Raw genomic sequence first — 12,186 nt, 5'->3', positions numbered from 1 at the left:
GTGAGGTATGGCGTTATTTTGTCCTAAGTAAAGATGGTGAACAATGGGCAAAATGTAAAACATGTAATAGTGTATTCACGGCAGTTACCAAAAACGGGACGGGACACTTATCTAGACACATGAAAGCTTGTGCAAAACCAGCTAGTGATCCAACCCAGCCCAAAATTTCCCAATTCCATCCATACGGCTTTACATACAACTATGAGAGGGATAGGGATGAACTAGGAAAAATGATAGTACACGCCGAACAACCTTTTCTTTTCTCGGAAAGTGACGCATTCAACACCTACATTAACAAAGCACTACAACCCCAACATAAAAGAATCTCTAGGAAAACTGTTCGTTCCGCCGCAATGAAAAATTTCCTAGAGTACAAAGTCCGGTTACAAGCCGAATTGAGTAACCTTAACTGTAGAGTATCTTTAACAGCCGATTCTTGGGATAGTGGTTATAAATATCACTATTTATGTGTGACTTGCCATTGGGTAGATGATCAATGGATGTTACAAAAAAGAATAATACATTTCAAAATGCTGGAATACCCACACACCGGCATTAACATTGCTCACCATTTAATGCAAGCAATAGACGAATACAACCTTCGAGATAAAATGATGTCTATGACTTTTGATAATGCAACCTCTATGACATACACAACTAATCTTATCAAACAAAACTTAACCGATGTACTATTAGACGGTGAAGCTCTTCATACTAGATGTGTTTGCCATGTACTTAACTTATGTGTACAGGATGGAGTTCGGGCAATTGGCCCATACTACAGCAAAATCAGAGATGCTATTATGTCTATTAATAGCTCTAACATGAGATACCAAGAATGGAAGAGTTTTCTAAAACAACAAAAGATAAGGGTAATAAAAATTAGAACCGATTGCCCAACTAGGTGGAATTCCACCTATGACATGTTAACAAAGGCACTTGAGTACAAGGGCCCGTTAACATTATTTTACAACCAAAAATTTCCACAAAATGCTTTGTATGATGATGATTGGAAAAACTGTGAAAGATATATGCAATTTTTACAGTTATTATATAACATGACGTATTGTTTTTCTACTGTTTACAATCCTTGTGCTCAAAACATTCTTTCTAATGCATGCTTACTCGCCCAACTTTTCGCTGATCATCGCCATCAAAGTGATTATGATCAGTACCTTCCAGCAATGGAAAAAAAGTGGCGTAAATATTATAGTGAGATTCCTTTGATTTATATTTTTGCTTCCATATTAGATCCTAGGCAAAAGTATGAAAACACATTTATGTTAGTTGACATTTACTTTCAATGCATGTTTCTTGACAATGATGTAGAAAACTATAAGACTAATGTGAAGGATCAGTTTTTTGCTTTATATAGAGTCTATGAAGCCAAATATGACACCGTTCCTCGCTCAGGGCCTTCCCAACCATCCAAAAACGTAAGTAAGAAGGCCAAACATTTATTTTCACAAGCTACTAACTTGATTTCAAGGTTTTCAGGTGATTCATCAATCAGGAGAACGCAAAGCGACGTCTCGGAGTTGCAGATGTACCTCAGTTACGACTTCACCAAAGGCATGGACGACGATGAGATAAACAGCCTCGACCTCCTTGCATGGTGGAAACAACAAAGCTCGAAGCATCCAACTTTGGTGGCAATGGCACGAGACATTCTTGCTATCCAAGTTTCCTCCGTCGCCTCCGAACGAGCTTTCAGCGCATCCGGAAGGGTTTTAGACGATAGAAGAACAAGTCTAAAACCCGAAACACTAGAAATGTGCGTGTGTTTCAAAGATTGGTTGGATGCGGAAAATCGCTCACAAGACCGTTCTTACGATCACAACGACAACGAAGAAGAAACCTCCGCTTCCGGTTCGGGTTCGGCTAGTTCCCAATCTATGCAACTAGCCGATGACCTTGAAGGCGAAGGCGAAGACGAAGACGAAGACGAAGACGAATAGCAGTCAAGTGTGCCCAAACAATTCCTGTCACATACGAGAAACTTAATTGATGGCAACTTCTGGGACCCAGATTATTGAATATTCAACTGTACTCTGACTCTTCTCTTCTTTTATTTCTGTTTATTATTAAATAATCATGATATCTCAGCCCAACTTTATCTACAAAACTTGTGTCACTTAACTTCAGCTTGGCAAGTTGAGTTCAGTTGCTCTCTTGCTCATTTATGGTGAATGAATATTATTGGGTTTTTATTGCAGCAATCAGTTGTTAGAAATTGACTAGAGCTTTTTTTTATTTTTGTAAAGTTTCTAAAGATAGGTTTTCATTGCAATTTGTTGTTCTAATCTTTTAGAAATGAGAATTCTTGGTAGTGGAATGAGAATAGTCCTATTTGTAGCATTCATTTGCAGTCATGTTTTTGGTACATTAGCACAGACCAATTTCCAAGATGGTAAGTGTTCATAGTTTATGTTCAATCTTTATTAATTTATAGTTTTACAGTTTTACTGTTGTGCAGTTTTTATTTATTAGTTTAAGTAGTCTGTATATTTCTTATTGAAATTCTTGGTTTATGATGTTGAATGATTTCAAATTGAGGATTCGAGTTAATATTAAATACCTATAAAATGGGGTTACATTTAAGTGGTTTGTTATTTTTGATTGACATACCCAATTCATTGTGTGTGTCTTTTTCATGGGTATAAGTATGCTAAAGAAGAACACTTATGACCTGTTTGATATATCTTACTAAATGACCATATTGGTAATAAGCTAGTGTTTAATTTTTAATTAGTCCATTGGAACCCTTTTCAATCTCCTGGTATGCATTATTCTCCACAAATTTATATCCTTAGTACTGTATCTAAAAGGGTGATTAGTGCCTTTAGTGGAACAGAAACTGAAAATTAAGCAGAATAACGAAGTAACGAGGAAAATATGCAATACCATGAGCACTGACACAAAATTTACTCACACATCCAAAATCATTTTTGCCTACTAAATGAGCTATTAATGGCTAATAGTTTTCATTACCAAACAAGTAAGATTGGAAGATCTTAAAATTCATTGTGTAATCAGTCATCAGGAATTCTGTAGCAAATTCATAAATCATATGCCATTCCACTTTGGAATTAAGGCTTCAGTCAGATGTGGTCTGGACTCTGGATTATTTGCTTTTCTCTGGCAATACTCATATTTATTTACCTTAAGTGGATTGGTGGTTTTGTACCAACCTGGCCTTTGAACACTAAAGCACAAATTATTGGTTCAGCTGCTGTTTTGAAGGCCCTCACAACTGGCTGGGAGAATTTACCGCAGAGCTGGAATGGTGAAGACCCTTGTGGCAGAAGATGGGAAGGAGTTATCTGCAGCAATTCCCGTATAATTTCAATGTAAGTTGTGATCTGTAGTTCTAAGTCACAGTTTGATATATATTTTCTGGAGTAATAACCTCACTAAAAATTAACTTTTCCATGATGTTTGGTTGTGCTTCAGAAAATTAGCAAGTATGGGTTTGACGGGTCAGCTCACTGGAGATTTGACATCTTTGTCTCAACTGCAGATTCTGTAGGTTTTTTCTTTCTATTTTATTTTTATTTTTTATAATCATTTAATCTGAAAATTTTACAGTAGTTGTTTTAAATATGACTACCATATATATCATTAAAATAATATGGTAGTTATTTTTCAAACGACCGCTGTAAAATCATCCCATTAATCACATATACAAATAATGCTTCAGAAATATGCACCCATCAGATCCTTTTTTTTAGGTTACGTTTAGTTCAGCTTATTTAAGCAGATATTTGATTATTTCAGAATGATCAAATAAGATTAGACCAGACTAGATTCAATATTTGCTATTTGTGATAATTTATTGCTATGTATCTATTAATCTGTAGTAAAAAAAAATTGTGAAAATTTCATATTTGGAAAGTATGCATTAATACGAATCTAGTGACATCTTTTTTGATAATTATTTTAAGGATTAGTGTATAAATAAGGTCAAATTTTAGTCAAATATAAAAGTCAGATCAAATCATTAAAAGTCATATCAGATTAGGTGAGGTGAACTGAACATAGCCTTTGTTAGAGGTATGAAACATTGTAATTTTTTGTATGTAATCTTTTGTCAATAGATAGGATTTTATTTGTCATGGTGAAATTCTAATTTATTCTATCTAACTTTTGCAGCGATCTATCCTACAATGAAGGGCTTATTGGTTCTCTTCCATACAATATCGGAGATCTGTCAAATCTTAATACCTTGTAAGAAACTTTTAGTAATTCTTTGAGAGACTTATTAAGTTATTGTGCGCAACTAACACTTGTGCTTTATACTAACTAGAACCTATTTACTTTTTGGATATTTTGTGAGGGCTCTGGTTTGAATTGATTCACAGTGCACCTATTAGTCTCTACTTTATGCACCATGTAACCATGAATCTTACAATGATAGTCAACAACCACATTTGCACATGTTGGATAAATCTATAACACAAGGAAGAAATGTTTACATGTTGAATTACTGTAATGTTTTGGGTGTGATGGTGCCCAAAATTGGAACCAAATGATGCATGTAAATTAAGTCAAGTGACATTGGCACCTCATGAAAAATCCCCCTTTCTCTTTTTTCCTTATTTGCAAGAATCCTTTTTGGTTGTGGCTTTTCCGGAAGAATTCCTGATTCAGTGGGATCGCTCAAGAAACTTGTCTATTTGTAAGAATCTTACACATATTCTCTAAATTCTGTGTAATCCAATACTTAACTTTTCTCTAATCTCTTCCCTTTACATAAGCTTAGCCTTTGAAGCTTTTTTAAGCCCAATTTTGAATCTTGCAGATCTCTAAATTCTAACCAATTTACTGGAGAATTACCAGCTTCTATTGGTAATTTGAAACACTTATATTGGTTAGATATGTCTGATAATCAGCTCACTGGAAGCATTCCTGTTTCTGATGGAAGCAAACCTGGGCTCGATATGCTAGTTCATACAAAGCACTTGTATGTACTTATTTTTTTGTAACCTTAATGTAGTACTTATATTAGTTTTTCTTATGATATCCGCATGTTGATTAATTTGTTACTGGTGTTAAATCTTTTCAGCCACTTTGGAAAGAATCGATTCTCTGGAGAAATCCCGCGTAATCTTTTTAATTCTGACATGAAACTGATACATGTGTAAGTGCTGTTATAATTTGGTGTTTTATCCGTGCATTAATGGCCTGTTTGATAGGCAGTGATAAATGAAGATAATGGTTATGTTGTGTTTTTATGTAGAACATTATCTAGTAAGTGACATGATAATGCATCACCTTCAAGTATTTGAAATTTATATGGCAAAACACATACATATGGTAAATATGGACTTTGACATTTGAATTTCCTTGAGAAATACGAGTTTATATAAACCAATCCACGTATCCACCATGCATTGCTAATGGAGCTGTAAGATAGAATGTTAAATAGATCATACACGAAAATGCTACAGCTTACTGCATCTTGTGACCACATATTCCAAAAAGGCCTAAGGGGGAATCCACTATAACCTCTACGATTTCAGAGAAATTGTATCAAGACCTTACTAAATGGGAATTGGATCCAAGATATCATTTCAATGCAATTGTCTCCCAGTTAATTCAAATAACAGCTGCAAGCAATATTTGTGAAAGCTATTTTATTGCCTCAAATGGCATCTTAAGACTATAATTGCCTTAATTGTGCACACATTCTAAAATTTTCATCTTTAATGATTCTTGGTTGGTAAATATGAGAAAGCATAATATCTGAATCCTTAAGTGTCCAAACAATCTGAAAGGGAACTGTTCTCTCCAATGAATTACTAAATGAGTAAATTAAGGGTTAATCGTCCTAGATAAAGATTCTACTACAAACATGCTTATATTATTTTATTTATTTAGACTCCTGCTACAAATTTGCTCTCTTCTACTCCCCCTTTTCTATCAATTGCAAAAGTAGCGTATGCACAAAGTAAGTAGAATGATATGTTGGTGACCAAAGTGGAATTGTTTCAATTAATCAGAAATAGGAGTGTTTATTCATCCTTGCTTGTCTTCTCTTGGTACCGACTTTCTTCACTTATTGTGCATGCATTGTAATTCTTAATATAAATTGCATGTTATCTTTGCAAAAGTAACAAAAGTGCAACTGAATTCCCATTTATTTTAGTTAATCTCTTTTTGTTTTTGTTGATTTCTTTTTTAATACTTTATTTATTAATAGCCTGTAATTTTTGATGTTTAATAACAGGCTTTTTGACAACAATAACCTCACAGGAAGCATTCCTGAATCATTAGGTCTTGTCCAGTCGTTGGAGGCAGTGTGAGTAGAATGGGTTGAGGCTGATAATTATCGAATTCTAATGTATCATTGTTTAATAATATCTTTTCTGTATTAGTCGCTTTGACAGGAATTTATTGAGTGGCGATCTTCCACCCAATCTCAACAACCTTACTCGAGTCACCGAGCTGTAAGTGAATGAAATTTCAAAATCTTCAGTTTTTTACATTTTCTATACAAAGGCAATTTGTTGTAAGTGATCTTTAAATTGTGTAATTTCAGGGATTTGTCTCAAAATGCGCTAACTGGTCCTGTGCCCAATCTTACAGGCATGGACACCCTTATCTCCGTGTAAGTACTAAAATATGTATTAGTAGTTTTACCCGTTTCATGGGAAAAGAAGAAACAAGTCAACATACTCATACTTGTGGTTTATTATGTTTCAAAATTACTAGCTGATGTTTCACAAGTACTTGTTTTGTTCATATTTTGCCACATTTGGATGATTATTAAAACAACTTTCCATTTATGCCTGTTTCACAGTACTTTGCCACATGTGGATGACTATTATAGGCATCTAGCCAGTCTACTTAAGGACCATAAGGCGCATACTTAAAGTCTGCATACTCAAAAACTGTCTACGGACACCTGGGAAGTTTAAGCATTTATGCATAAACTGGTGCAGCTATCTAACATGTAGTCATGTACATACTATGTTTGAGAGGTGCTTCAAATATTCTTTTACTAAATCATTTGGTTAAGTTTTGGTTCAAATAAAACCTGCTAAATTTTCAATGTGAACGCGTTTTGTATTCAATCTTGAAAAGGTTTTATACATTTCAAATAGTGCACATGATAATCTTGAAAGCACCATATAAAAATTACTCACATGTTAAAGCATTTAAGTGATAATAGAGTCCTTTCTAGTTTCTATTCATTGACAATGAAGTCACCAATTTATCATTTAAATTCTCAGCTAGTGATTTTGAGACTTGGTATACGACGTCACCCCGGACAAAATATTGGGGTGGCCTATGTCACATGCAACGTTTACCTATTTGGAAATAAAATTCTGCCGTTTTCTCCTTGGTTTACAGTGCAATGTCTATATATGCAGGGATCTGAGCAACAATAGTTTTGCAGCTGCAACAGTTCCAAATTGGTTTTTATCCCTAAAGTCCCTGAGAACAGTGTATGCCCTTTTCTGAAGGATTTTCTAGTATATTAATCTGTTTCAATTAAATTGTTTCATCTAAATGTGTATAGATGCTAGTCTTTTCTATTAGTTTCCTATTTTGAATGTTTCTTTTTAATTTAATCTCCTACTATCCAATTTATTTTATTTTATTTTATTTTTTTTATACATAACTTCACAAATAATTTTATATGTCACCTTCAATCTTTCACTTTTTAATTTTTGCCCTCTTATTTTTAATTGCGATTCTTGTGGAAATTCAAATTAAAAGAAAAAATGGAGGGAGTTAATTTTAGATCTTTTCCAGATCCCCTTTTAATGGCGAAAGCCATATTGATGGACCTCATCGTGACTGGTAATACGATACGTATTTTACATACCCTAAAAAGAGTTGAACTTTCACTATTTAATCATCACACAAATATTTTAAATAAATCAGTGATTCTTAATGGTATTTGCCCAATTTCCTTCGCTTGCTTTTCTTAATAGAGATGATCTTTATTCTGTATAACATTTTACTTCAGAAAAATGGAACGAACAGGACTGGAAGGGCTGCTTCCACCCGAATTCTTAAGTGACCCTCTGCAAACTGTGTGAGTATTGGTTCAATTTTCTGTGATAAATAGCTAGGAAAATTATGCTTAACTTTTCATCCACGTATGCGGGATGATGATGACGCGACTATTTTTTTTCACAGCATCTTGAAGAACAATCGGCTTAGTGGGACTATAGATTTTGGTAGTAGCTCTAACCAGTTACTGGATCTCATTGATCTACAAAACAATTCCATCAGTAACGTCACATTGAAGCCTGGATCTAAATATACAATTATGTAAGCTTTTTTTAATGATTTCTTTTCTGCACGGGTATAATTCAAGGCTTTACTGAAATACACAATGTGCATAGAAATAACAGGGATTAGGTATGTAGAATTTCATAGATAAGATGAGACATTGAGCTTTAAGTTGTTGGCAAATTTGCATTCCTGCAACACTTTTTTTTTTTTTTTTTTTTTTTTTTTTTTTTTAATGCAACACTTTAATTAGTATGGAGTTTCATATAGTTGAGTTGAATTTGCTAACATATTATGTTTGAATTGTAGGGGAATTTAAAACTACAGTATGAAATATAGTAGGTTATTGAGTTAATGTTTATTCAAAATTAAAGGATGTGAGAAGAGAAATAATAACAAAAGTAGGAGACCATGTGAGGAGAGAGAGATTTGCATTTAAGTGTTGCATTCTTTAAAAAACGGTTGTTTTAGGGAAGAGTGGCATTATTAAAAAAACAGAGTATATACTTCACACTTGGTTCTACAATTCTCAATGCAGAAATGAATTTTTTTTTGCAGGCTTTCTGGTAATCCAATTTGTCAGAAAAGTTTGGTAGAATCAACTTACTGCAACAAACAGGAAATTGGTTCTTCGTACAGAACACCAATATTTTGTGTTCCTCCCAAATGTCCATCTGTCCAAATGTTTAGCCCCACTTGCAAATGTGCATATCCCTACACTGGACAATTTGTCCTTAGAGCCCCTTCTTTCTCAGCCTTCGGAAATGATAGTTACTTCACAACTCTCCAGCGTTCCCTTTTGCAGTTTTTTGTTAATAACTCACTTCCCGTGGAATCTGTGTCACTAATTAATCCAACTATGGATTCATTGGGTTACCTTACCATGCAGCTGGCATTCTTCCCAGCTAAGCAAGATCGTTTCAATAGAACAGCAGTGTCTTCACTTGCGTTTGCACTCAGCTATCAGACTTTCGCACCACCTAAGGATTTTAAACCCTATGTTTTTCTTGCAGACAATTACTTCCCATTTGAAGGTGATTCTATCATCTATTTTTGTACAAATAATTGGTTTTTTCAATATTTTTATCTCTATTATTCTTCGAAAAATTTTCTTATTCAAATATTTGTATCGACAGGAATAAAAAAAAATCCATCTCATATAGGAGCAATTGCTGGTGCTATTATAGGAGTTTCAATTCTACTGTTGCTACTAATTAGTGCTGCAGGCTATGCGTTTTATCAAAAGAAGAAATTAGAGAAGGCTAAGCAGCAGGCCAATCCATTTGGTAGGTTGCAACTTTTTCTTTTTTTTGACTGTAAGTTCAATCGTACAAAGCTTTATGATTTATGTTACCCATTGCAGTGTCGTGGGACTCACATGGAACTAGCGGTGATGTTCCCAATTTAAAAGGAGCCAGGTTTTTCACTTTTGAAGAACTTCAGAAATGTACCAACAATTTTTCTGAAGTCAACAACGTTGGTTCTGGAGGCTATGGGAAGGTTGGTTTTAGCGTTGGCAATAAATTATAAAAATTATAAAATAATGCTCCATGTATTTATATAATCACCTCCAATTTCTTATTTTATATTCTAGCTGAAAAATGTTTTTATTTTTGCCATCCTTCTTAATAGGCTCAGATTTCCATAAGAACTAGTATAGATTAAAATAAAACCCCTCCCCTTAAATTGGTTCATTACACCTAGCTTGTGACAGACTGATTATTTTGATGTTTGTAGGTTTACAGGGGAGTTCTTACTGATGGGCAGATTGTTGCTATTAAAAGATCTCAGCAAGGATCGATGCAGGGTAGTCGAGAGTTTAAAAATGAGATTGAGCTTTTATCAAGGGTCCATCATAAAAATCTTGTGAAACTCATAGGATTTTGCTTTGATCATGGAGAACAGATGCTGGTCTATGAATTCATTCCTAATGGTACACTATCTGATAGTCTTTCAGGTATATATCTTAGTCTATTGGCTTCCTGCAGAGTTGCAAGATAAATCGTTTGGCATTAATTACATTTTCCAAGCCATTAGTGCATAAAACATGGTATTAAGAATTTTACTCATCATATCGCTTGAGATTAGGCAAGGTTGCCAAACCTTAGGGAATGGTTGTACAGTCTTTTGTTGTTTTTGCTCTTTGTTTTGTTAATAGAAGATGCGACTCCATTCAAATTGAACCATAATCCTAGTGGATTAGGAAAATTTTCTTAACATATAGGAGTTGTAGATATTATACCTCTAGGACCTGAGCTTTATGTTGGCTCTATTGTGTTTGCTCGTGGTAGACATTTTCTATAAATGCATTGCTATGCTATTCAGTATTTTGATTTTAATTAAAGACCAATTAAGTTTTTTTAAAGTACATTTTAGACGACGGGAACCATTCTTATATTCACATTTGTTTTGCCATGAACACAACTTATCTACTGCGTGTATTGTTTACGTATCTCTGTGAACCAAGAAGTGTCCTAATTGCTGGGTTAGTTTGTGAATGATAAAATAGTAGACTTGGAATGATCTTAATCTCCACATAAATATTTCAACTGATCTGAACTATTCATTCAGGGAAATCTGGGATACAGTTGGACTGGATAAGACGACTGAAAATAGCCCTTGGCTCGGCCCGAGGTTTGCAGTATCTGCATGAGCTTGCTGATCCACCAATCATACACAGGGATATAAAGTCAACTAACATCTTGCTTGATGAGCGTCTAAACGCCAAAGTTGCTGACTTTGGCCTTTCCAGGCTGTTTGGTGACTCTGAAAAGGGTTATGTTACTACTCAAGTCAAAGGAACAATGGTTAGTTTTATCTTTGTTGCTATTTGATTCTTACTGTGTATACTTAGAAAGACCCACTCAGGCAATGATATGCACTGGCTATCTACGCCCTCTCAATTGCTAATTGTAATGTCCATTTATGCTAATTTCTTGCCTGCCAAAGTTAAAAGCACTCATTTTTTCCATGTTTGGTTGACATCCTCAAACTAACATTATATTTACTCACATTCTATACTACTGTTTGAGTATTACCAACTTCTATGATTATGATGTTTATACTTTCTACCATTTTTCTTACTTCTACCATTTTGACTGCTATGTTGTAACGCACAACTCATGATACATTATATAAATTCTCTTGTAGGGATACCTCGATCCTGAATATTTCATGACCAATCAGTTAACTGATAAAAGTGATATATTTGGTTTTGGTGTGGTTTTACTGGAAATGCTCACTGCCAGCAAACCAATACAACAAGGCAGATTCATTGTGAAAGTGATAAAAGAAACAGTAGACAAGACAAAAGATTTATATAACCTTGGTGAAGTAATGGACCCTGTGCTTCTTTCATCTTCAACAACGCTAGTTGGACTTGAAAAGTTTGTGGATTTGACATTGAAGTGTGTTGAAGAATTTGGAGTTGATAGGCCTTCGACAGGTGAAGTGGTGAAAGAACTCGAGATCATTATGCAGTTAGCAGGTATGAATCCAGATTCAGAATCTACGACAACCTCACAGAGTTATGAAGGTTCATCAACTGCAAAGAGTTTCAGCCATCCCTATTCTGATGATTCACTTGTTTGATATAGTTAACGTGTTCAAATTTACCAAGACTTTTTTTAAAGATCTTAATCTTGCAAATTTGTATATCATATGAACAACTACGTTTATAATGTATCCTTTGTGTAAAGGTGAAAACTTTGTTGATGTGAGTTAACCACAAATTATAAATCACGGAATGAGGTTTTTTAATTTCTTTAAATGTAATTGTTGTTGAAAGTGTTGCTTCCTAGCTTTTAAAAAGTATGAGATAACTCGTTAGCCGCCCTAGTTATTATTAACGTTTTGGCAGGATTGTTAAGAGCTTTGTACTTTTTATAATTATTCATTGGATGTTTGAGCAGCTTATTGAGGGATTCTAGTAAGCCATAT

At 34.3% G+C, this 12,186-nt stretch overlaps 1 protein-coding gene across 1 annotated transcript; it reads left to right on the top strand.

The window, feature by feature from the left end:
* Positions 1–2,101: 2,101 nt before the first annotated feature.
* Positions 2,102–12,033, top strand: LOC110688517 (probable leucine-rich repeat receptor-like protein kinase At5g49770). The gene is made up of 19 exons (XM_021865285.1): positions 2,102–2,410; positions 3,230–3,350; positions 3,454–3,525; positions 4,153–4,227; positions 4,607–4,678; positions 4,802–4,963; positions 5,066–5,140; positions 6,230–6,301; positions 6,378–6,449; positions 6,542–6,610; positions 7,377–7,451; positions 7,979–8,047; positions 8,152–8,286; positions 8,806–9,281; positions 9,384–9,533; positions 9,611–9,747; positions 9,985–10,204; positions 10,819–11,054; positions 11,398–12,033. The coding sequence occupies exons 1-19, from the start codon at positions 2,314–2,316 to the stop codon at positions 11,836–11,838; spliced, it is 2,826 nt and encodes a 941-aa protein (XP_021720977.1). The 5' UTR covers positions 2,102–2,313; the 3' UTR covers positions 11,839–12,033.
* Positions 12,034–12,186: the final 153 nt, after the last annotated feature.

The sequence above is a fragment of the Chenopodium quinoa genome, unplaced genomic scaffold, assembly GCF_001683475.1.
Source record: "Chenopodium quinoa cultivar QQ74 unplaced genomic scaffold, ASM168347v1, whole genome shotgun sequence".
Taxonomy (NCBI): domain Eukaryota; kingdom Viridiplantae; phylum Streptophyta; class Magnoliopsida; order Caryophyllales; family Amaranthaceae; genus Chenopodium; species Chenopodium quinoa.
This window is presented reverse-complemented; position numbering and strand designations above follow the sequence as displayed.

Excerpts from the sequence above, each read along its gene's own strand:
- LOC110688517 (XM_021865285.1), top strand. The coding sequence starts at position 2,314 with ATGAGAATTCTTGGTAGTGGAATGAGAATAGTCCTATTTGTAGCATTC. Across the intron at positions 9,534-9,610 it reads GCAGCAGGCCAATCCATTTG|TGTCGTGGGACTCACATGGA; the intron begins GTAGGTTGCAAC and ends TACCCATTGCAG. Across the intron at positions 9,748-9,984 it reads GTTCTGGAGGCTATGGGAAG|GTTTACAGGGGAGTTCTTAC; the intron begins GTTGGTTTTAGC and ends TGATGTTTGTAG.